The 26,601-nt window shown below is 48.7% G+C and overlaps 1 protein-coding gene across 1 annotated transcript in view; it reads right to left on the bottom strand.

The window, feature by feature from the left end:
- The window catches only part of RFTN1 (raftlin, lipid raft linker 1), a 194,960-nt gene that overhangs the window by 92,729 nt on the left and 75,630 nt on the right, over positions 1-26,601 (bottom strand). The window contains 1 exon segment of the mRNA XM_058290796.2: positions 10,399-10,585. Coding sequence (XP_058146779.2) covers positions 10,399-10,585 — 187 coding nt within the window.

Genomic DNA, 26,601 nt, shown 5'->3' with positions numbered 1-26,601 from the left:
AAAGGTAAATTTTAAAAAAAATCTTAAAAAATATATATATCATTATAAGAAATAAATAACTTCTCTTAAACCATCAATTTTTGAGATCTATGGCAACTCATTCTAAGGAAAAGTGCCCGAACGAATGAAAGACAATTTAATATACTTAGACTTCAGAGTGGATGTAACTGGACTGTCTGTTAAAAATCACTAAATGTTCCCAAGAACAAGTTGCAAGAAGGAAGTACAAACTCTTCTTTCTATTTATTCAGTTAAGTATCTTGTGTTCGATTACTCATTCTAGAGGAGCCCAAGAAACTGACTTGGATTGTATTCAATACACTGAGAATCAAGAACAATTTTAAGTTAGATTTGTGGTTTGGCCTGCCATTTTAAAATGAAATGGCAGTTAGAATTTTCCAAAGAAAAGACCAGACACTTTTTCATGGATTTAAGTGAAATTTGTCAAATGGAAAAGGATCAGAGGAGTGTTAACTGCACAGTGTGTTTTGGAATGACCTGTTAATAATTCAGTTAAACTGTCAAAGACGTTCTCAAGTTACCCAAACTCCCCTAAAAAACATTTCCTTCTAAGATTTCAATAAATTCCTCCCAGCACATGTACATCACTCTTACATTTACCCAAAAGAAGTCAGGCCCAGGTGAGAAGCTCCTTCCTGCAGAAACAGTTCCTGGGTTTGCTTTCCGAAGGGAAGTCGTCTGTCCTTTTTTTCAAATGCCCAGGGCGTGAGGTAGGGGTCTTATTTTCTGGATTAGAGTGTAGGTGCCTGGAGGGCAGGCGCCACCTCCAATTAAGCTGAGCCCCTGCGGTTTCTACTGTCCCAGGTTGAGGTCCTAGCAGAATATTCAATAGGTGCTTGCAAATGAAGAAATGAAAGAATGAAGGAAATCAGTCTTGTATGGTTCTTTTATTTCTTTATCCTTATTTCGCTGCAGACTCCAAAAGCTAAATCTTCCTGTTTGCCTTTCAAGTACATTAAGATTCATATCCAAGGTTCAAGTAGCCAGCCCGTGCTGATTCTTGTTAATGAACTTGATTTGGACAGAGAGTAATCTAGAACATTCATCTAATCCTGCACCTCTTTCAATGGGGTCTGCTTGGAAAACGTTAACCAGGCATTTAGCTACTTTCCAGAGCTAAACTGTTTCATTTACCAGCACCTCCAGCTGTCAGAACTTTGGCAGACTTTGTGAAAAATATCGCTTTAACTGTCCTTTTCAAAAATTAATCACGTAAGGCTTCCTCTGTTTTATTTTTACTATTTACACTACCTACCGATACATAAAAAATTCTGTCGTGCCCTTTGCCATCTTTGTTTGAAGAGTGTGGGGACTTTTCCAGATGATGTACAACGTGGTTACCGCACTTGCAGGGAGAGCTTGTACTTGCGCTTTAGAATCACCGTTTACAATAATCCTGCTTCCCGTTACCCTCACTCCTCTCCCGCCCCAACGCCCCCGGGGGTGGAGGAGGAGGAACGTCTCCACGGGAAGTCATCCACGCCAGGGCTGCACCCTTCTTTCTTCTCTTTCAGGCAGTTCTAAAGACCCTTTTAAAGTTACCCAAGGAGTTTCTCCACATCTGCTTATCAGGAACTGGAATGCTGGATGAACTCTCCCAGGCGCTCCCTGCCTCCAGATGCAAGTGGACTGAAATCAAGGAGCGGAGAAAACCACCCGAGGGGACGCTCCAGAACCTGCGCGCCCACGTCTCACCTCCCTGACAGCGTCACTCGTTTTCCTCTTAGCCCAGGGCTCTTCACCTTTTCTGTTCCATGGACCCCTCTGCCAGTCAGGTGAAGACCACAGACCCCTTATGGAGTCCACACTGTACTGTGTGTTATTTAATAAATACATGGGAAGCGGACTTGGCCCAGTGATTAGGGCATCTGCCTAGCACATGGGAGGTCCAGGGTCCTTGACCCGTGTGGAGCTGGCCCATGCGCAGTGCTGATGTGCACAAGGAGTGCCCTGCCATGCAGGGGTGTCCCCGCGTAGGGGAGCCCCACGCGCAAGGAATGCACCCTGTAAGGAGGGCCACCCAGCGTGAAAGAAAGTGCAGCCTGCCCAGGAATGGCACCACACACACGGAGAGCTGATGCAGCAAGATGACACAACAAAAAGAAACACAGATTCCCGGTGCCGCTGATAAGGACAGAAGTGGTCACAGAAGAACATGCAGTGAATGGACACAGAGAGCAGACAACTGGGCGGGGTGGGAGGCGGGGAAGGGGAGAGAAATAAAAAATAAATCTATTAAAAATAATAATAATAAGTAAATAAATGCATCACACCCGCACCAGCAAGTCCCTATGAGAAGAACGTTTTTGTGGGTTTCCATTCGAGCTCACGGACCCCTTGTTAGGAACCCGTCTTGGAGAAAGCTCCATCTTCTCTGGAAGGAAAGAACCCTGTTAGCACGCAAGCACCTGCACTGGCCGGCAGTGGACTACACCCGAAGTGGGTTCCTTTTCCGAAAGAGGGGCGTCCTTGCCCCCTCACCCATCAGCTAATTTCAGAGTTGGCACAGGCCTTGGAAACCATTTAGTCCTGGCCCCTCTGGTACCAGCTAAAAATAGAGGCCCAGAATGGGAAGCGGCCGTGGCTCAATCGACTGGGCTCCCGCCTATCACATGGGAGGCCCTGGGTTCGCGTCCCGGGGCCTGAGCCTGCACGCCACGGAAAGCTGACAGCCTGCGCCCGCGGACAGCTGGCGCAGCAAGGTGACGCAACAAAGGGAGACAAGCAGACACGAAGAACGCACAGCGAATGGACACAGAGAGCAGAGAGCAAGCAAGCCGCAAGGGGGGGGAGGTGGGAACAAATAAAAAATTAATTAATTAAAAAAAAAAATAGAGGCCCAGAAATTTCCCCGACGTGCTCCGCACGCTCTGCGGCCCACGAGCTGCCACGTGTGCCTTGGACCCAGGTTGGTGCCCTGCGTTCCTTCGGCCTCGTGTCGCCTCACTCTCCCCAATGCCCGGTGCTCCAGAGGACTGCAGCAGCAATGCCCGGCAGTGTCGCTCAGCGCTGGGCACGGAGGCAGACGAGGTAGCAAGGGCCTCTCCGCCCTGCTACCCAAGCACAGGAGGGCCGGCACGGTCGAGGCACGTGTGAGGCTGAATCAGGCTCTGCACCTAACAAGCGCCCGTGAGGCTCACAAGCAAAGTAACGTTTGAGAAGTACTGCCCCGCCGCAGGAGAGCAAAACACGTCTTCCCATTTAGAGAGAAGCTAAATTTACAGCCTGCTGGCTTCCAGTCCTGTGCTCACAGCCCCTCCTGAGCAGAATTAGCTACTCCTGCGACCTGAGCGGACACACCTGCCTCCTCCAGGCCAAATCAGTCATCGATGGGAATGAGCCCCAGAGCCCAGAGCATTCCCTACCCCAGAGGCACACGGTAAGTCAGCTTTGCTTTGCGTCCTTCCTGAAATTCTGATTTGAGACCGTCGAGTGGTGAAATGGAGATCAAAGATGCCCACCCCCACTTTAATTCATAAAAGAACCACAGGTGACACAGCAGGAGCTTCATGTCAGAGCTAAGAATGCAGGTTCTGTTCACGTCATATACAAAAATCAACTCAAAGCGCACCAACAGCCTAAGTACAGGAGCTAAAAGCATTAAGGCTCTTAGGAAAAAACATAGGGAAATATGTTTAAGTCCTTGTATCAGGCAATGGGTTCTGAGACCTTACCAAAAGCAAGAGCAACAGCAACAAAATAGACATAAATTAGACTTCGTCAAAATTAAAAACATTTGCACATCGAAGGACATTATCAAGAAAGTGAAAAGACAACTTACAGAGTGGGAGAAAGTATTCAAAAACCATACATTTGACAATGATTTAATATCTGGAATATATAAAGAACTCTTACAAGTCGACAACGAAATGACAACCCAATGTAAAAGTGGACAAAGGTCTTGAACAGGTATTTCTCTAAAGAAGATACACAAATGGCCCATAAACACACGAAAATATGCTTAACATCATTAGCCACTAGGGAAACACGCACCAAAACCACAATGAGATGCCACTTAACACCCCCTAGGAGGGTTATTATTTTTTAAAAATTCAGAAAATAGCAGGTGTTGACAAGGCTATGAGAAAATGAGAAAAAGGAAGCCTTGTATAGTAGGAGGGGAAAGTAAAATGGCACAGACACTGTGGAAAAAGTGAGACGTAGAACTACCGTACGATGCAGCAATCTCACTTCTGGCTATTTACCCAAAAGAATTGAAAACAGGTGCTCAAACATATAATTGTACACCAGTGTTCACAGCAGCATTATTCACACTAGCTTGGAAGCAAGGCAAGTGTCCCTCAACAGATGAATGGATGAACAAAATGTGATATACCGTACACGGGAATATTACTGAGCTGGAAAAAGGAATGAAGTCCCGGCACATGCAGCAACGTGAGTGAACCCTGAGGGCATCCTGTTGAGTGACATAAGCCAGGCACAAAAGGACAGGCATTGTCTGGTTTCACTTACGTGCCATCATTCACAGAGACGTGAAGTACATTACCAGGAACCAGGGGTGGGAGTGGGGGAGGATGGAGGGTTTCGCCTAATGGGTAGAGTTTCTGTTTGGGGTGACGGGAAGGTTTGGTCAGGGATGGCGGTGATGGAAACATAACATTGTGAATGCAATTAACACACGGAATCATAGACTTGAAAGTGGTTACAACGGGGAATTTTATGTTATAGATACGTTAGACACTAAAAAGGAAAACAGAAAATAAGTGTAGGGCCTGGAGAGCCTGCCTGGGAGCAAGGCAGAACGCTGCGGCTACTGTCTGGGTGACCTGGACAAATCATGCCTGTGCCTCGATTTCCACACCTTTTAAATGGGTATAGTAAGAGTACCTATTTCATGGGCTGATTATGAGGATGAAAGCATACCGATAAAGCCAGGCACACAGTAAACACTCAATAAACGTGACCTGCAGTCATTATGCACGGCCCTGTGCTCATGTGAATGAAAACTCGGAGGCCTGGAGGACAGTTTCCTCTCGGGACTGAACCATACACGGACCAACGGCCAAAGGACACAATTACACATAAAAGGCAGATACTAAGAAACATCTCACCCTACAAAAAACATGAGTAATTCTGGGCTTTGGCAAAGACGTTTGCCACCTTCAACTTCAAATTCTAACGCATGCTGATGTCGACCAGGAGCTCTAGAGCTTCATCAGCCGTGAAGAGCAGAGAGAGCTTTACGTTATATGCTACCCGCTCACATTTTTTTTTAAAGATTTATTTATTTCTCTCCCCTTCCCCCCATTGTCTGTTCTCTGTGTCCATTTGCTGTGTGTTCTTCTGCATCTGCTTGCACTATCTGGCAGCGCTGGGAAAGTGCATCTCTTTTTGTTGCGTCATCTTGCTGCATCAGTTCTCCGTGTGTGCAGCACCATTCCTGGGCAGGCTGCACTTTTTTCGCACCAGGTGGTTCTCCTTATGGGGCGCGCTCCTTGTGCGTGGGGCTCCCCTACACAGGGGACACCCCTGCGTGGCAGGGCACTCCTTGCGCACATCAGCACTGCGCATGGGCCAGCTCCACACGGGTCAAGGAGGCCTGGGGTTTGAACCCTGGATCCTCCATATGGTAGGTGGACGCCCTATCCACTGAGCCACGTCCACTTCCTTCTTACATTTTCTAACATAATGTTTGTGTTATCTATTTATTTTTTAAAAAGATGATTTAAAGAAAGGTTAAAAAAAAAGAGATGATGAAAAAAAAAAGAAAGAGCTCTGCGTACCTTAAAGAGACACCCATGTGCGTCACACAAGCTCACGTCTTACGGTTGTCCCTTATGAATTCACTGCCCCAAAGCTTTGCCCACTCCACAGAACTTTAAAAAACAGAGAAGGATCGGTTGCTCTGTTTTCTCTCAGTCTTTTGAAACTATGGCATGTGTTGTCATTTCTTCTACGATAGTTGGCCGAAGGTCAAATCTGATTTTGTTTTCCAGACATCGTGTCAGTTTTTATTTTCATGAAAGCAGTAAAAGCATGTTGTGCTTTCTCTCCCATGCTCACTGTTTCTAAAAAAAGGCATTTAGAGGACCTGCCATGAGACAGATGGTGAGTGAGGCTTCCGGGCTTTGAGCAACCGGCAAGAACTGAGGGAGCGCCACAAAACAGGAAAAGAACTGTAGGAACAGGGCAAGAACCTGACCAAGAAAAAGGCGACTTAAAAGTGGCAGGCTGGCACGCCGCCCTGCAGGCTCTCTCCCTTGCCTTCAGCCGGTGCAGGGCCGGCTCCCAGGGCAGATCCTGGTCCTGGTTCCTGAGGGTCAGAGTGGCCCCCAAGTCTCTGCCGGGAGCACGCAAGCCTGGCTCAGGCTGGCTGTTGGTGGCCTGAGGCTCTCACCGTCCCAGGACTTGCCCGCATGTCGAGGGCATTTCCCAGAGTTCTTTTATAGGATGCTGTGGGAGAGCAGTCAGGTCATACTGTCCAGGTGCAGGATACACAGCACAGTGCCAGGACTGTGCGGGAGCCGTTTCCCAGGGAAGAGGGGGCATTTGTAGCCTTGACCGTGGGGGCTTCCTAGGGCCATATGCACATGCCCAAGACGAGACGCCTGCAGAAAGGACAGCCTGGAGCTATTCTCAGACACCCCATTGCAGGGATAAGGCCCTCGAGGGGAGCACTTGCTCAGGCCAACGTGCAAAGACTGGGAAAGATGTTTTCTTTTTTCCTTCTCTTTTTTATTAGCTCCAGGTAGTCAAGGAAAAATCAGTCACAGCACTAGGTGGATACAAGTTTAAGAAACAGACGCCACAGAGTGTAAATTCCATCAAAAACACATTAAAGGGAAGCGGACTTGGCCCAGTGGTTAGGGCGTCCACCTATCACATGGGAGGTCCATGGTTCAAACCCCGGACCTCTTTGACCCATATGGAGCTGGCCCACGCGCAGTGCTGATGCGTGCAAGGAGTGCCGTGCCACACAGGGGTGTCCCCTGCACATGGGAGCCCCATGTGCAAGGAGTGTGCCCTATAAGGAGAGCTGTCCAGCACGAAAAAGTGCAGTCTGCCTAAGAATGGTGCCACACACATGGAGAGCTGACACAACAAGATGACACAACAAAGAGAAACACAGATTCCCGGTGCTGCTGATAAGGATAGAAGCAGTCACAGAAGAACACACAGCAAATGGACACAGAGAGCAGACAACTGGGGAGGTGGAGAGTGGGGGAAGGGGAGAAAAATAAAAAATAAATCTTAAAAAAAAACAAAAAAACACATTAAATATAAACATATCCAGGTTTCAACAAAAGGTTACAAACTACAAAGAAACAGGAAGCAAGGGCCCAGACAAAGGAGAAGACTAAAGCATTAGAAGCCATTCACAAGGAAGACCAGACCTGAGACACAGAAAAAGACTTTTAGAAAATGGTCCTAAACATGGTCAAAGAAAGAAAGGAAAACATGGACAAACACCTAAAGGAAATCAGGAAAACGACAGATGAACATGCACAGATTACCAATAGAGAGATGAAAAGGAACTGAACAGAGCTCAAGACCTTACAAACAGACATTAAAAATTCCCTAGAGGGGCTTGACAGCAGTCTAGAGCTGGCAGGAGGAAGAGTCAGTGAACTTGAAGGTACGAGGATGGAAGTCATCCAGTCTGAGGAGTGGAAAGAAGAAACAATGAAGAAAAGTGAACAGAGCTGAGGAACCAAGGGACACGTCAAGCAGACCAGTACACATAATGCAGGAGTCCCAGAATGAAAAAGAGAGAGAGAAAGGAGCAGCAACACTATTCAAGGAAATAACAGATGAAAACTTCCCAAGTTTAACAAAAAACACAAATATACATACCCAAGATGTTAATGAACTTCAAACAGGATAAAAATTAAATAAACCTACACTATAGCATATTTACTCAAACTGCTGAATTCCGAAGTTAAAGAGAGAATTCTGAAAGCCACAAGAGAGAAGCGACATGTATGTGCACGGGAGCCTCCACAAGGTTAAACGCCAATGGTTCCTGGGCAACTATGGAGGCGAGAAGGCAGTGGGATGACATATTAAAGAGCTGAAAGGGAAACACTGCCAATCGAGAATTCTATACCCAGCAAAACTGGCTCTCAAAAATGAAAGAGAGATGACGACATCCCAGATAAACAAAAGCTGAGGGAGCTCGTCACCACTAGATCTGCCCTACAGTAGATGCTAAAGGAGTTCTACAGGCTGAATGGAAAAGAAAATAGACATGATATCAAAGCTGCCTAAAGAAATAAAGATCCTCAGTGAGGGGACATGGGTGAATACAAATGCCAGTGGTATTGTATCGTCAGTTTGTAAATTCTGCTTTTCACTTCCTACAGGATCTAAAAGGCATATGCATAAGATGGAATGATAGATCGGTGGTTTTGGAATCATAATGTATAAACACGTAAACTGTGACAAGAACTGCATAATGGTGGAGGGATGGAGCGTTATAGGAACCTAGTTTTTGTGTACTATTGAAGTTAAGTTGGGATCAAAGGAAACAAGGACGTTATAGATTCAGGATGTTCAGTTTAAGCCTCAGGGCAATGACAAAGAAAATACTAGACACTATGCAAGTTCACAGAGACAGAAATTAGAGTGATAGGTTGCCAGGAGTAGGAGGCAGGGAGAATGGGGAGTTAAAGCATAACAGGTGTACAATTTCTGTTTGGGTAGATGGGAAAGTGTTGGTAATAGAAGGTGGTGATACTGTACTACTGAGAATATGATCAATCCCATTGAATGGTATGCTTGGGAGTGGCTGATGTGGGAGAAATCTATATTATATATAGGTTCCCACAGTTTAAAAAAACGAAGAGCCACTGAAGAGGCAGTGACAAATACAATACACTATGCTGCAGGGGAGAACGGGCTCAAAGGGACATTCCTGGGACACATGAAAAACCTGGAACCCAGACTATAAGCTATGTTAAATTTCTTGAACTGACTAACTGAACTTAGAGTGGTTATGTAAATGAATCTCTTTTTCTGTGGAAGTGTACACGGCAGTCTTACTTGTTCAAGGAGAATGATGCCTACAGCCTACACTCAAGTGTGCAGAAAATGGAGGGATGGATGGAGGGAGGGATGGATAGATAGTGGTGGTGGTGGGGAGAATGATACAGCAAATGTTGCAAAAAGTTAAAACTGGTGATCTGGGTACCCTGTGGGGGCAGCAGGTAGAGATGTTGGAGTAGTCTGTACAGCGTTTGTATTATTTTTCAACTGTCTTGTAAGTCTGAACATATTTCAAAATAAAAGTTGTTTTTAAAAATAATTTTATTTCAATTTCAAAAAATAACAGTAAAAGACAGCTAAACAAGTTATGGAAACATCATCCCTAAAAAGTTCTATCTAGACACGTTAATCTCTTTTAAAACTAATTATGCCAACTTGTAATTCTTTTTTTTAGGTCATTTAAATAAATTAATGTTGGTCCTTTTGAGAGATCAAGCCCTGCCTTCCTTTTCCCAATTAGGCCCATTAACAAATAGAAGAGCAGTATTCACTTGAGCAAGCCAAACTGAAAAAACATCCCCAAAGCCTTGAAAATCTAAATCAAGACCAACCAGTTAGAGCACTTGATTCAGATGGGTTTTTATTCTCCCAAGGGAATAAAATTTAAAGTACTTTAGAGTTTGGGGAAGACAGTAGGTTTGTATATAGCCTTAAAAGACGAATGAGGGAAGCGGACATAGCTCAAGTGATAGAGCGTCCGCCTACCATATGGAGGGTCCAGGGTTCAAATCCCGGGCCTCCTGACCCATATGGTGAGCTAGCCCACGCGCAGTGCTGATGTGCACAAAGAGTGCCGTGCCATGCAGGGGCATCCCCGCATAGCGGAGCCCCCACGCAAGGAGTGCGCCCCATAAGGAGAGCTGTCCTGTGTGAAAAAAGCGCAGCCCGCCCAGGAGTGGCGCCACACACATGGAGAGCTGATGCAGCAAGATGACGCAACAAAGAGAGACGCAGTTTCCCAGTGCCACCAAAGAATGCAAGCAGACGCAGAAGAACACACAGTGAAAGGACAGAGAGAGCAGACAACGTGGGGGGCAGGGGGGAAGGGGAGAGAAATAAATAAAAAATAAATCTTTAAAAAAAAAAGGATGAATGAGTTTTCAGGCCATGCTTTTCAGATTAACAGCCCGACACTTTCATTAGCTGGACGCACAGCTCTTCAGGGAAGACGTTCTCACAGCTGAGTTTACTCCAGTAAATCAAATGCGAGAGAGGATGTGGCCTGGAGCTCCACTTCCACAGGCAGGCACGGCACTGCCCCACAGGACACAGGAGCTCCCCTCGGGCCACTTTTGTGCCTGAGGCCCTGGGAAGAGCACGCGAAGCTCAACAGCCACCTTCCCGTGCTGCCCTCCGCCCTCGGAAGCTTACCTCTCCACTTTCTTGATCAGGATGGCCCTGAAGATGTGCTCGAGGGGCGTCCTCTCCCGCTCCGGGGTCAGCTGTACGAAGGGGTGCAGGGCGGCCAGGAAGAAGCCCTGCTGGTAGAGCTCCAGGAGCTGGGAGGGCAGGTCCCGCAGCGAGGCCAGGCGCACCGCGGAGGACCTCGGCAGCTCCGCTGGAGGGGAGAGAGGGGCGCCCGTCAGAGCCCACCCAGACCCCCGCCGCAGCCCACCCTGCTCCTGCTCCCCTTGCCCTGGGGGGAGCCCCCAGGCCATGTCGTGGTCAAGATGAGCTTGTTCCTATCTTAACTCTTGTCCTCTGATTAACAGGCTGGTCACTTTGCAGCTAATCCAAGGACACTGATGACTGGTCGTTGGGTTGGTTTGAAGCTGTCCGTACCCGAGAAAAACATGATCTCAAATCTAATCCATTCCTGTGTGGGTCAACCCAGCGTAAGTATGACCTTTTGAAGAGATTAACTCATTTAAGGCATGACCTAACTCGTCTTAATCCTATTACTGGAGTCCTTTATAAATGGAAGGAATAGAGAGAGAAAGCCAAAGAAGCAAGAAGGTGAAAGCAACGAGACCCAGAAGAGCAGGGAGATCAGCAGACGCTGCCACGTGCCTCGCCATGCGACAGAGGAGTCTGGGATCCCAGCACCCGGTCTTCAGGAAGAAAGCACCACCTTAACGTGCCCTGATTCGGACATTTCTCAGCCTCAAACTGCACACTAATAACTTCCCATTGTTTAAGCCAACCTGTTTCATGGTATCTCCTTTCAGCAACCTAAGAAACGAAATCAGATTTTGGTACCGGGAGTGGGGAGTCACTACCGCAAATACCAAAAAATGTAGAAATGGCTTTGGAGTAATGGATAGAGGCTGGAAGAATTGTGAGGAGCCTGCTAGAAAAGGCCTGGATTGCTTTGAAGAGGCCGTTTGATAGAAATATGGATGCCGAAGATACTTCTACTAATGAGACCTTAGAAGGAAATGGTGATTATGTCCTTGGAAACTGAAAAAAAGCATCCCTTGTTTTAAAGTGGCTGAGAACTTGGCACAGTTGAGTTCTGATGTCAGGTGGAAGGCAGAATTTGCAAGGATGAGCTTGGATATTTAGCACAGATTTCCAAGCTACATGGAAAGTGCAGCCCGACTCCTCCTTGCAGCATATAGTAAAAGGTGAGAGGAAAGGGACAAGCTGAGAACTGAGCTCCTGGACACAAAGAAACCGAACTGATGGATTGAAAAATTCTGAGCTCTGGAGAGGGAGTCCCCATAGAACAGAGCTCCATGTGAGGGTTTAGCTGAACTTGGACCAGTCAGCCACTTCCGTGCAAGAGTTGGACGTGTAGCCATCCAGAAAGATCTGCAGACAGTCCTACTGTCTGATGGACTGGGCCCTTAGGTGCTACATACAAAACCAACAAGCTGTTTGCAAGTTCCATTTGAACAGAACCACTGCCAGCCTAGACGAAAACGGACAGGTTGAAGGAAAAACCACTTCAAGGGCAGAACCGTGGAAGCCCAGTTTTGGACCAAAGACATCTTCCCAGGCCAAGAGAGTGGACCCACCTCAGTGCTTAGAGAAGGAAGAGTGCTGCCACCCCAGCGTTTTCAGGTGCCTGTGGGACGGCAGAGAGCCTGGCTGCCACCCTGATGCTGACGAGGACGGAGCCAGGAGCCCGTGTGGGGAGAGCATGGCCGCTGTGCAAGCACTCGAAGAGGTGGGACTGCTCTTCCTCAGCCCGGAGGACAAACGCTCCACGGATGAGGCTCAGACCTGAGCTCTCACGGAGCATGCCAACAGGGTTTCAGAGCCTCCTGGGACCCTTGACCCTGTCCTTCCAAGTATCCCCTATGGGAGTAGGAAGGTTTCTCCTAGGACTGCCCCTCTATGGGAAGCAGATGCCTTGTTCTCTAGCTTGCACAGGTCCACAGACGGAGGGGGACAGTGCCCCAGGACACACCATGCCCATAACCAATGCTGATGAGCCTTTGTACTTAGTACTGTTAACTAACATGACCTAAGACGTTGGGGATATTGTCATGGAAGGAACATGCCTTTTTGGAGACCAGAGGGTGGAGTGTGGTGGGTTGAAGGTGAAAGTACCCAAAAAACATGATCTTAAATCTAGTCCCTTGCTGTGGGTGTGAACCCATCGTACATGGGTCTTCTGATCAGGCTACTTCAGTGCAGGTGGCCCACCTCGTTCAGGGATCTGAAGAGAGAGAGAGCGCACACCACGGAAGGAAGAAGCAGAAAGTAGTGAAATTCAGACGCGAAGGCAGAGCCCAGCAGACGCTGCCACGTGCCTTGTCATGCACAGAGCAGCCGAGATTTGCCGGCGGCTTGTGTCCCTGGAGAAAGCATCACCCTGATGCCTTGATTTGGACATTTTCTCAGCCTCCAACCGTAAACTAATAAATTCCCAGTGTCGATGCCAACCCACTGGGCGGTGTCTGCCTTAGGCAGCCTGGGAAGCTACAGCAGATGTCTCCAGTCTGCAGCCAGTCTTCCCAGAGACCACAGTGGAAACGTTGTTTCCATGCCCCTGAGAAGGGAAGGGAAGGGGAAGGGAGGGGAAGGAGGGGAGGGGGAGGAGAGAAGAGGAGGAGGAGGGGCTAGACATAAATGTAAAACTACCAGGTAGCAAACAACACCAGAAACCAAGTCAAGAGACTGTCAATTTCGGAGACACTTAAGACAAGGAAATAATTTCTTTAATCTGCAAAGGAACCATCCCACCTCCACCCCCGGCACAAAGAGAAAAATGGGCAAAGACTATGAACCGGTAATTGCCTAAGAAACGTGAAAGGCTAATCCATATTCGAAAAGACACTCGAATTAACTCAGCATTAGAACGATGCAAATCGAAAGCAGCAGCAAGTGTTTTTCACCTGCCAAATTATTTTAAAATTTGAATTTTAAATTTACTTATTTTTGGGGGCAGACAATGTTTCTAAAGTCAAAAGGTACAAAAGTAAGTACAGTGAAAACTCTCCATCCCAATCCTATCCCTCTGCCTACCAGGTTTCCCCAAAATCAAGCAATCCTATCGCATTTTGCATACATGTTGACAATCTCTGAAAGTGTACACAAGTAGGTCTATATACTATACCATCCCTACCAACTCTTACACAAATGGTGGCATAATATTATGATGCATCTGGCTCCCTCTCAATTAGCAGTCTGCTTTTCTTAGCCAACATTCCATACCAAATACACAAGATCCTCATCTCTTCTCACAGATGCCCAGGATTTTGTGTGACGTACTAGATAGATTATTCCAACTTTAATAAGTAGTGTTGTAATGAAAAATATTGTTCCTACATGCCTCCACTTATGTGGGCATCTACAGTGTATCTTAAAATTCCCAGATGTGGAATTGTGGGGTTGAAGGATACATGCCTTGTCATTTTTTCAGATACTGCCAGATTTTTCCATAGCAGTGCTGCCGTACCTCCATGAGCTTCATACAAAAGGGTTTCTTTGCCCATGCCCTAGCCAAAAGAATGTTACCAAACTTTTTGATCTTGGACAATCTCATAGGTGAAAAAGAAACATCTCTGTGAGGTTATTCATATTTCTCTTATTAAGCATTTATGTTTAAATACTATCTATATTTCTTTTCTGTGAAATTCCTACTAATGACTTTTGCCTACTTTTCTATGGGGTTATTGGCCTTTTCTTTTCCCACAGGTTTGTGGGAACTTTTTACATGTGAGGAAATGTAGCCCTTATTTGTGAGACCAGTTGCCAGTAAATATCTCTCCCCAATTTTTTGTGTCTTTTGACCTTGCATAAGGCTGTTGAGGCCATGAAGAATTTTTTAGGAAGTTGAATTTATCAATCTTTTCTTCTATGGCTTCTGAGTTTTGTGTCCTATTTCAAAGACGTGGGATTATAAAACAATTTGCCTGTGACTTTTAATGAATTTCATTTTTCCCTATAAATCGTTGACCTGTTTGGAGTTTATCTGGTCTAAAGCAGATAATGTGAATTTTCAACATTCTCCCCGACCCCAGATTTATCCATTTCTAACTCCTTGATTTGAGGTGCCATGCCAGACTTCTCCTATGCTATGTATTCCTGAATGTATTTAAAAGTCTAAATCCGTGACGTGCTAATCTACCCATTTGTGCACAGCACAGCTCTATTGTAACTATTAATACTTTAAGCTTCGTACTAAGTTTTAATCTCTGGTCAGGCTACTTCCTAAATCTTCCTATCTTCCTGTTCCTTTTTTGAATCTTCCCATCCATTCTTTTTTTTTTTTTTTAATTATTTTTTTTTATTGACTTTGTAATAATATTACATTAAAAATATATATATATATGAGGTCCCATTGAACCCCACCACCCCCACCCCACCTCTCCCCCCCCCAGCAACACTCCCTCCCATCATCATGACACAGCCATTGCATTTGGCAAGTACATCTCTGGGCACCCCCGCACCCAATGGTCAACGGTTCACACCATGGCCCACACTCTCCCCCATTCCATCCAGTGGGCCCTGTGAGGATTTACAATGTCCGGTGATTGCCCCTGAAGCACCATCCAGGGCAGCTCCATGTCCCAAAGACGCCTCCACCTCTCATCTCTTCCTGCCTTTCCCCATACCCATCAGCCATCATGTCCACTTTTCTCAATCCAATGCCACCTTTTCTATGTGGACATTGGATTGGTTGTGTCCATTGCACCTCTATGTCAAGAGGAGGCTCAGATTCCACCTGGATGCTGGATGCAATCCTCCCACTTTCAGTTGTAATCACTCTAGGCTCCATGCCCATCCATTCTTGTTTGCTTTTTCCAAACGGTCTTTAAAATCAGCTTTTCGTGTCCCTCTCCCCCTCCAGCAAATCACACGACATTCTCGTTGGGTCCTGCTCGAATTACAGCTCCCTGAAGGAGAATGGCTCTGCCGTCACTTTGCCATCCAAGAGCATGGCCAGCTCCATTGATTCAAGTCTTCTTCTGGGTCCCTCAGAGGCATCTTAAAGCTTCCCTCACGTAGACACTGCAGGTATCAAGTTTATGAACAGTGATTCATTTTTATTGCTATTGGAGTAACACAATCGGCTTGCTTCACTTTCACGAGGTCCACTGGCGGCACGGGTGCTGGGCAGGGAGGCAGCTCATCAAGGTGGCAGGAGGGGCCCGTCTGGAGGTGTTTGCCTTCACACCTGAAACGACACGCTCTTTCCCAGCAAGCCCACTGCCACGTACAGGACTCATCAACCGTTTTTGAGATAGATGGACAGAGATACTCACGAGTGGGATGGGTGTAAAAGCCAGAACCCCACCTTGAGGACTAGCTCAACCCTGGATCCCCTGACGGGATCCGACAAGGACGTAGGTCCAAGATGCATCGCTAAGTTAAAAAGCAAGTCCCCCAGGGGCATTCAGCATCTGAGAGCTCTGGTGCGAAAAAAAATTGAGGGATGATAGATAAGAATAAAAATTTTTTTTTTCCGCAAGTAATCGCAAAAACATCAGCATTGGATTGCGGCTGGAACGGGGAGGGTGAAAGGTGGTTTTTCCTTTACCGTGCACGTCCGAGCTGTTAACATCGACAGGGTCCTTTACGCGGAGGGTTTATGGGACGTTTTATTTTCTTCTTTATAAGTAAAAAGAATTGCTATTTACATTTTGCATGTTTTTCTAAGATAATGTGTTATTTTAAAAACAAATTGAAGGACAAAATCTGTCGCTCTCATTCCCATACATCGTGCAAGAACTTACGGGAAAAAAAGGCCATAGTCGTGATTCCCTTAACAACTGGCAAAACGAGCCTGGCTGGGGCAGCAGCAGAGGTGCCAGCCTAGCCCTGAAGGGTCCAGGCCGTGGGCCACGGCCGGCCAGGAGCCCCTCGCCCCTCGCCGCTCCCCGGCACAGACACCTGGCGAGCCCCTTGAAGGGTCTCCCGAGCAGGTCCTCAGCCCCCCGCCCCGGCCCCCGCACAGTGGTTCCCAAAGTGCAGTCCCCAGGCCGGGAGCCGCAGCATCACCTGGCAACTCCTCAGAAATGCAGAGTCCCAGGCCCCACCCCAGACAGAATTAGAGGGCGGGGCACAGCGGTCTAGCTGGCGAAGGCTTCTAGGAGATGCTGAGGCTGAGCAGCCCTGCTCGAGGGGCTGCTTTCCACCACCCGCCACTCCAGCGGCGGCAGGGAACTGGGGCTCGAAGGGTGGGTGGCCACCTGGGGCCGGAGCCGACTTCCAGAACTCACTCAGTGTATAAACTGAGTTCAAACCCAGGGTTCAAACCCTGGGCCTCCTTGGCCTGTGTGGAGCTGGCCCACGCGCAGTGCTGATGCACGCATGGAGTGCCCTGCCACGCAGGGGTGTCCCCCGCGTAGGGGAGCCCCATGTGCAAGGAGTGCACCCCTCAAGGAGAGCCGCCCAGCGCGAAAGAAAGCGCAGCCTGCCCAGGAATGGCGCCACACACACAGAGAGCTGACACAGCAAGATGACGCAACAAGGAGAAACACAGATTTCCAGTGCCGCAACAAGAATACAAGCGGACACAGAAGAACACACAGGGAATGGACACAGAGAGCAGACAACGGGGCAGGGGGAAGGGGAGAGAAATAAAAAAAAAAATCTTTAAAAACCAACAGATTTCTGGAACTTTGCATTAGTACCCCTCTGGCTGACAAATACACAAGGTCTTGATAATTTACAGAAGCACAAGAGATATTTGTCTCCTCCCATGCATCAGGCTATAATAAAAAAACAAAATGGGTTGAAGACTTGGGATTGCAGCCGCAGCCAGCATTCCTCACGAGCTATTAACCCTGGGCCTGTGGCCCTCCGTTTCCTTGCATAAAATGGAGTTACCATCAGCCTATCCTCCGGTACAGGGGTCGTGAGAATCAAAGGGATGACGTGGGCGTAAACGAAACTCTCACTGCGATCCCACCCAGTGGCGGCCACAGCGGTGGGTGGGAGGCGGGCAGGGGGCCAGGTGGCTGGAGTGGGGGTGATGACGACACAGGGCTGGGGGCCAAGCTCTCCCCCTTCCCACCCACACCTCTTAACCCCAACCAGAAAACACAGGTCCCAAATCAGCGCACCAAAAATGTCCGTCAGTCAACCACACTGGAGCTCAGCGTTCCCTAAATAAAACATGATGCTTTTTAAATTTTCATCTTAAGAATCTCAAGATGCATCTCCTGTCAAAACAAGGCAATCTCATGGCTTTAATTTTTGGCATGCACGCTGTCAAAGCAAGTTTAACTTCATGGCTTTAAAAAAAAAAGACCAATAAAACAATCATCTAACTGCAATTAAAAAACAACAACGCGGGCTCCAATTAATGGGATTTACACTTCTTTGTGAAACGTTGACTTAAAAATTAGTCCTTGTAAAGTGACTAATCCCCACTGTTATTACCAGAAAAACAAACAGAAGAATGATTTATCTGGATGGACAAGCCAACTGCAACCTCTCCAGCTCCTTCCCGCCCCACCCACTCAGTACCTTCTCCCACGTTTGTTTTGTAATATTTGCCTGATTTCATTTCCAAATCCCACAGTTCTGGGCAAACCCCACCGCTTCGGCCCCATCTCTTGGGTCCCTCGTTTGTACAATCGGGCCCTTGTCGAGGCCAGCAGAGACCGCCTCGCAGGCGCAGGCTGGAGGCTGAGGCCACGGAGCCCGGCGTTGTGCAATGCGCGCGTGTGGTCAGCAGGCCCTGAGAATTCCCTCCGGCCAGGGTCAGCCGGGAAGCAGCAGACCTGTGGGCGGACGGACGGAGAGACAGCTGGCCGGGCGCGGGAGGGAGCGGGCGGCCATCTGGGGCCGGCGTGCAGGCCTGGGCGCCCCGAGTGCCGGCCTGGGGGGTGCAGGCCCGGCCTGCGGGCAGCAGCCCCCCGGGGAGCCTGCCAGGCCGTCGCAGGGCAGCGAGGGGGCGCAGCCACGGTGGTGGTCACGTGCGACGGCTGCCGGAGGGGCTGCCGTCCCCGCCGGGGGGCCGCGGCCGGGAAATGGGTGCACGTGGTTTTGGGATCATCCTGGCTTTCTGGACTCTTCCAGAAGCCCCGCAGAATGGAACAGAGGCCCCTCGCCCCGAGTTCGAATTCTTCATCCCCTGGAGAGGAAGGGCGCTGAGGGGGTACGGAGCCACTGGCAGTCCCTCTGCTTCCCAGCTTTGGGGTGCCGTGGCTTCTCCGCCGTCCACCCCAGGGGGCTCTGTCCCCTCCAGCGCCAAGCCCAGGTCTTTGGCTGCCTTCCCCCACCCCACCGCCAGCAGGCAGGGGCTTTCAGGGACACCCCAGACTTGGCAGAGGGCCCAAAGCCAGGACTGAGACCCCAGGGGCCAGGGAGGTAAATAATCAAGAGGCACAGGCCGGGGAGAACGGGGTACCCTGAAGCGCCACCCCACTCTGGGGGGCAGCAGCTTGGGCCCCCAGGTCCCCGTGGGACCTGAACTTAGAATCCTCATTTTGAAGACGTCAGAAATGGTGGTTCTCAGAGAGAGGCCCTGGCTCTTGAAAGGCAGCCAGGAATGCTGGTTTCACTGCCCACCTCCTGGTGCGCCAGCCTCGCCCTGGGGGCTGCGCTCCGGACGGGTGCCCGGCTGACCTTAGCTGGAGGCGTCGGCAGGGACCTACGAGGCCCCACATCACGGCAGCTTCTACAAGCCGCTCGAGGTCGCACCTGCGGGAGGGGTCACGCGTCCCCATTTCCTGATTCCTCCCTTTTCTAGATGGAGGCAGAGATGAACCAAGAGCTCAGACCCACACGGACAGATCTGTCCTTCGAACACCTTGGAAATCTCATTGTTTCCAGACTCTATTACCAGTGAATGGCTTTTGTAGAAACCAAAATACAGAAACGACGGCTGAAAAGGCATTTTGGGTGGCATGTCTGAGTCCACAGATCTTTCGAAATAAGTACTCTATTTTTCTTTCAGAAAAAAGAACTCCATGTAAATAAATAACCCATTTCGAGAGTCAAAAGAAAAACACAGAAAGGAATGAAAACAAGGGAACAAACATCCCACAAAACCGCACATTTCTTAACACTCCTGGGATAATATGTTTTCTTTTGCTATGGCTATGTTTTGTTTAGCAAAAACGTTCTGCAGGCGTGTTTATTCCCTGGACATGGAGCCTTCAGACATCTGCAGAAGAGCCAGCGCTTTGTCTTTGCTATTTTAAACTTTATGATTGGGAAAGGACCAGCTCCCAACACAAGCAGCAGCCACTGCTCCCAGCAAACACGATTCTGCTCGGCTCTGCCACGCGGGCAAGGGCAGGCTGCACTGCACCGCTTCCATCAGTTTGCCCAGCCATCGTTTGTGACTTTAACCTCATTATTCAAAATCCAACTTTGCTTTTTTCATTACATCCACTAACAGATTTGTCAATACCAGGCACTGCGAGAGTGAGGGAAAGAGAATGGAGCCAAGTGCCTGTCCCTCCTTGGGGAAGATTTGTTGCCTTCCTAAGTTCCCTAAAGTCCATATTTCTAGAACGCCAGTCTGCCTGAGCTCTGCAGTAGACTCCAATATGGCAAAACACTGAAATCAACCATTCTTCAATGCGAGGTCAGGAACAGGAATTCAGTTGTTAAATAACACACAGACTCTACGTCTTCCGCGTGTGTCACGTCCAAGTCGGAAGGACAAGTTAAAATCTTCACTTCGGGCTTTTCCGAAGTCAGATCTGTCGCCTCAGTAAAAGAATCCATGTTTCTGAAACTTAAAAAAAGTAAAAACTTATCTAGGCTAAGAAGATCACACCACTGAAATGCTATTATTTTCTATTCTTAACTGAGGTAAAATTTGCAAACATAATATTAAAGCAGGCAATTCAGGAGTGATGAGTGCCTCGTTTGGCAACCACAGCTGTTATCGGTTCCAAAACGTCGCCGTCTACTGACGAGAGGCCATGGTTCAGCCTTAGGTTCACTGTGTTGTGCAACCCGTGGACTTCTAAAATTGTTATTCTAGTAACATATACACAACCTAAACGGCACAATGAGAAAAGTGTGCTGCCATCAGTTGTAACAAACATACCACACCTCCGTGTATTTTTGTCTGTTTTTTATTATGATTGAGGTGATGAGTGCACGACGATGTGATTATACCAAAAACCATGGATTGTATATTTTGGATAAGCTTTACTAATACATATCAATTAAATTGATGTGTTTTAAAAAGTAGCGTGAGTTGGGGAAAAATTCACCAAATCTAAGATATGGACGATAGCTAGAAGTAGTGTTTTGACAAGGCTCTTGCACAGTTTGTAACAAATGTTTCCCAACAAAGCAAGGCGTTGGTGGAGAGATGAAGTACAGGGCCCCTGTGTGATGTGGTGCATGTTTATTTTGTGAGTTCAGAACTTTTACTATACACTTATTGGATGCATGCTCATAGAGGAATGATATACTTCAATAAACTATAGATTAAAAAGGAAAAAAACAAAACACACCACATCAAGGCAAGGGGTTAGGAGAGGGTGGTATCTGGGAACCCTGTATTTCACGCACGATTTTTGGGTAAACCCACAATTTCTCTAATAAACAAAACAAAAAGCCATTTTCCTTCCCTCAGAAGGGAACTCCACATGCCCTCCGCCTGTCCCCTCAACCACCGACCGCTTCCAGAAATCACGGCTCTTAATGCCGGCCACTCAACCCCGGACAACCGCGCGGGGAAGCCCCCTAAGACACGCACTTTTCCTCGAGCTTCTAGAGCCCTCCGGTCCTGCAGGTCCACAGGGAAGTGCCCGGCCAAGCAGCAGGCGCCTCTTCTGGTGGGGGGTCCAGGACGCAGACCGCGAGGCCACAGACGGCCGTTCAGCCCTGGGCTGCCAGGACAACGGCGAGACAAGTTGTCAATGGCTTGCGTGTCATTTCAAAGGGCCACCACAGTCACTAAGCTCAACACACACACACACAACACTGTCCTATAAAAAATTCAGTGTCTGAGTGTGATGAGAGCACGAGAATCATTCCCAGGACTGTACCCAGCCCAGAAGGTGGCATACCACCCACCTCGCCAGGAGATGGCATTATCGCTCACCTGGCCAGGAGATGGCATTATCACTCACCTCGCCAGGACATCTGATTTTCAGAGAAGACACAGGCTAAGGCTCATCAAGAAGTCTTCTTGAGAACCGCTGGGCCCCATGTGCCTGGGTCTAGCAGCAGGTACTCAAATATTAAAAGCCGCCCGCTGAATCCCGGATTATTAATAAAATATTTCATACACTTAAAATACTTTTCAGAGAAAAAGGGAGATGCAGAGGATCACATCTTCAGAATTCTCAGCAAGCTCATCCACACCAAATCCAGGAGGGGCTGAGCACGCGCCTAAAGGAAAGCCGCTAATCAACACTTTATGCCTGTTTCCTAATTATGAGAGTGACAGCCTGAGCGCGGACGTGACACGGAGAGTGCAATGAACAAGTTCATAATGAATCTTCACAAACAATGTGGAAACGAAGCTGTGCGGAATGGAAATGGGGCCCTGTCGGGATGTCGATGACCAAGTCTCAAGACCTCCCATAAAAGTAACCAGGACTGAAAATATAACGCACGAGGGAAGCAGATTTGGCTCAACTGATAGGGCATCCGCCTACCATATATGAGGTCCAGGGTTCAAACCCCGGGCCTCCTGACCCGTGTGGAGCTGGCCCACACGCAGTGCTGATGCGCACAAGGAGTGCCCTGCCATACAGGGGTGTCCCCCGCATAGGGGAGCCCCACGCGCAAGGAGTGCGCCCCATAAGGAGAGCCACCCAGTGTGAAAGAAAGTGCAGCCTGCCCAGGAGTGGTGCCGCACACACGGAGAGCTGACACAGCAAGATGATGCAACAAAAAGAAACACAGATTCCAGGTGCCACCGACAAGAATAGAAGCAGTCACAGAAGAACACACAGCAAATGGACACAGAGAGCAGACAACTGGCGGGGGGGAAATAAATAAAATAAATCTTAAAAAAAAACAGAACAGCACGACGTGGCTAAGCCGTGGAAAAGGCACGTCAGGAAAACAACACCTCTTCGGAGGAGCCCTGGGGACCCTCTGGTGCCTCAAGGAGAGGCGTGCTGAAGGCCGGCGGCCGTGCAACGGGGGCCAACAGGAGGCCAGTACCAGGCCCGCGGGCCCTGCCACCTGAGTCCCCTCAGCTTCGCGCCTCACCCGCTCGTCGGCCCGGTCAGGAGGCAGCCACGCCGCCAGCTGTCCAGGCAAGGGACAGGACCGGCCTGCCGGTCGGAGGCCACCAGGCTCCCGCGTCCACACGACGAGCCTCCCGGGCCGAGCGGAGCCCCCCGCGGCTGACCCAGGCGGTGGAGCCGGCGTCGCCCCATGGAGGCGCGCTGCAGCCCTGACGCGGCCTGGAGGTCGGCGAGCAGCGGGGGCAGCTCCACGCGGCACCCAGGCGCACACTGTACGGGCCCGATTTTATATTTACAAGAACCCTGGCAACGGGCACAGAGGGAAGGACGGGCACCACTGGGTGGCTGGCATCAATCAGGGGCCGGGAATGGCGTGGGGGCCAGGAGAGGCCGTCGACCGAGCTTTAAGTGACTTCACTGCAAGGTGCTGCCAAGGCGCTTTCATAATTTGTAAGAAATGTCACGTGATACTGCAAGATGTCGGTGAGGGTTGACGTGTGGGACCCCTGCGTGATGTTGCGCCTGTGTGCTTCATAAGTACACGACTCTTACTATACACTTACAGTTTATGGATGTTCATATATAAATGTTAGAAAGATAAAAATAATGGGGTGGGTTGGGGGAAAGGACTTCGGTTAGTAGTGATAGTTTGACAATGCGCTTTTGAGTCCCAGAGACAGATAAAGTAGATACAATCCCGGGTGTTGGTTCTTCTGAGGGCTACAGAGACCCACAGGTTCTATGGTCATGGCAGATGGAGTTCAGGGCCATGTCAGTTGGCCCTACTTTGCAGTTTGTGTTTCTGTGTGATGGAGCTGGACTCAGATGTGACCTTTGTCCACAAGCCTCTCCTGTTACTTTTACTGGAACTGTAGTTGGCTCTGGGGTTTAATGTATACCCAGGAGACCTGAATCTCTGGACTGACCATGTGATAGCCAGGCCCTGAGCCTCAACAGACTTCAACTCCTACACTCTGGTTTATTGGACTTACCCTGGCCAGCTAACATGGAGGGGAAGAAGGTCAACCACCACACCAGGGAGCCAAGAGTGCCTACAACTGAAAGCAGGAGAATTGCATCCAGCATCCATGTGGAATCTAAGCCCCCTCTTGATATAGATGTGGAGTGGACACAACCAATCCAAGGTCCACAGGATGGAGGAATAGAGTATGGATTAGAGTGGACTTACCGATATTCTATTCATGAACTACTGTGATTAGTAATCAAAGAAAATGTGGCATTGGTGTGGAGAAAGTGGCCATGGTGGCTGCTGGGTGTGGGGAATGGGAGGAAGAGAAGAGATGTGGAGGCATTTTCAGGACTTGGAGTTGTCCTGGGTGGTACTGCAGGGACAATTGCTGGACACTGTATGTCCTCCCATGGCCCACTGGGTGGATGGGGGAGAGTGTGGGCTGTGATGTGGACCATTGACCATGAGGTGCAGCGGTGCTCAGAGATGTATTCACCAAGTGCAATGAATGTCTCATGATGATGGAGGAGGTGGTTGTTAAGGGCAGAGGAGTGGGGTGAGGGGGTTGGGGGGTATATGGGGACCTCATATTTTTTTAATGTAACATTATAAAAATAAATAGAGAAAAAAAAGTTTCACAACAATGCAAGGTACTGGTGGTAGGATGCAGTACGAGAGCCTCGCATGATATATGTGTGTGTTTTAGAAGCTCACAACTACTGCCATATACTTATTGTTTATGGATGCTTATGTATGACACGTCAATAAATTAAAAAAATAAAAATTACTTTACTGCATTATTTAATTCCAAAATAAGAAAAATGAATAACACTAGAGAGAAACAACAGGACAAGCATACAACTACAGCGGGCCAGCGCTGCTGAGATTCTCAACAGCCAAAGCCAGGGCCAGGGCCAGCCTCTCACGTCCATGGCCTAGAAACATCAGGGACAGAAAGAAAAGGTGGAAGCGGGGGGAGGAGAGAAGGGAGCCCCTCTTTACCCACACCCCAATTACGAGCCCCCACCCCAACACTCTTCCTCTCACACAGACACACAGCTCTCCTCCTGCACGGGCACAACAGCCACTAGCCACGTGGAGCCGGGCTGAGCAAAGCGTGCCTCGTGTGAACTGAGACAGACCGAGAGTGTAAAATGCGCACCCGATGTCAAAGACTCAGCAGGAAAAGGGAACGTAAAATTTCTGAGTATTTTTTTATATTGATAACACACTGAAATGATGTGTGGTGTAGCTCTGCATTCAGTACAATGTATTATTAACATCGACAGCCCCGACTTCTTCTTGCCTTTTAAATGTGGCCGCTAGAAGATTGTAAGTGACAGCAGGGTTTCCGGCCAGTTTCCAGGGACAGCCCTGTTCTATACCATTACTTACCACTCATTTGCTTCGCAGCATCTATCATGACTTTTAATTATCCTAATTATTCACCTCTTCTTTTTCCCGCTTCCTCCTCTGAATAAGTTCCACCGGGCCAGAACCCACGCCGGGTGATTCATCGACACAGCGGCCGGCCCCGAACGACTGGCGCGGGCTCATTAGCCATCACTAAACACAGACGTTCCCTTCCGACGGCCCACGTCGAGTGCCTAATGACACCGGCGCTTTTTTCCATCAGAGAAAACGCAGATGCAAACAGACGCCTGCAGCTGGGTGACCTCTGAGGTCCCCAAGGGAGTGACACGCAGGCCCGTCCTCAGTCCCGGAGAGAAGGGCACCAGGGCTAAACCCGTCACCTGCTCTCAGCCAGCAGCGCCGGCTCTCCTGCCACCTCTCGCCGAGCAGCAGATGCAAGAGGGCAAGAGAAGAGGCCGAGAGGCAGACTAATTCACAGACGTGCAGATCCGCCCCTGGAAAAACCAAACGCAAGCCAAGGAAGAAGGCAAAAATTTCACCCTGCAGAGATAGCCAAATAACGACAGACCCTGGTTGTACACCAGAAGAGTCTTGGAATCTTAGCCCTGAGCAGCATAAAGTGGAAGAAGTAAATTTCCCAGGAAGCACAGTGCCACTGAGGAACAAGCATGCCTAAGTTTGGGGTCTACAGAGGATGAGATACTATTACTATTTCCTTTTATCCTGAGTTGGTGTCAGCCACGTCTCAACTCAACAGCACAGTTTCACACTGGTAGAGCAATAAAGTCTTCAGGGGAATTTTTAAAAATATTCTTAAGAGTATAAAATAATACACTATGGAAATGATTGGAAAACATAAAAATTCACCATGTGCAAGATTAGTTTCAAAAGGCCCAGGATAGAATAAATTCCACTCTCCTGGGGCTCAGCACAATTTCTACCCATTCAGTTCAGAGGCAGGCCCCCCCAGATGCCAGCAAATCCACCTCGGCGGGTCGTCTTCTCCTTGCTGTCGTGGAGATGCACGGTGTAGTAAGTGGCACCGCCACATAAACCAGTCATAAGACTTACAAAAATAACCCACACGTCGTAAATACGTTTAAATAAAAATAGCATCCTTCTGCATACAACACCGCAGACGAGTCAACAAGACCCAGTCAAATGAGAACGGGGCCCGGCAGTCTCCATGAGCTAAAAAAAGGCTTCTGCACCTGCATTTTCAGCTTTGCGTGAGCGATTACTGTGTTAACGTGCAAATTCCCCCATCGATGCACAGAAACAGAAAACTGTACACACGCGTTGAGCGGATCTGTTTGCATGCAAAATTGTTGTCCGCTCTCCCTGCAAGGGACGGTGTCTACGAGGCTTCAGGTGGCTGGTTTTACAAGCACTTGGCTCCCCAGTAAAAATCCAATGTCCTGAGTAGGCTGGGACCTGGGCACACCTGTATGTCCACCCCCAGCTGCCTTCTCATTTATTTCCGCAGGAAAGGAGAAACGTTGGAGAATAAAATAAACAACAGTGAGGTGGGAGCCAATGGCCAAGGGGACGTTCTTCCAAACAATAAACTGGAGAAGGTAAAAATCATTTGTACTTACACAGGGAAAAACGTCATCTGTGAATGACTGCTCGCACAGAGAACAGTGGATTTCAAGCAGGCAGGAGAAAGTTCCTTCCTGACGGGCTAGTGACAATTTACTGAAACAGGCCACC

The sequence above is a fragment of the Dasypus novemcinctus genome, chromosome 31 (assembly GCF_030445035.2).
Source record: "Dasypus novemcinctus isolate mDasNov1 chromosome 31, mDasNov1.1.hap2, whole genome shotgun sequence".
Lineage (NCBI taxonomy): Eukaryota > Metazoa > Chordata > Mammalia > Cingulata > Dasypodidae > Dasypus > Dasypus novemcinctus.
Note: the sequence above shows the minus strand (reverse complement) of the source record. Positions and strands in the feature narration are given on the sequence as shown.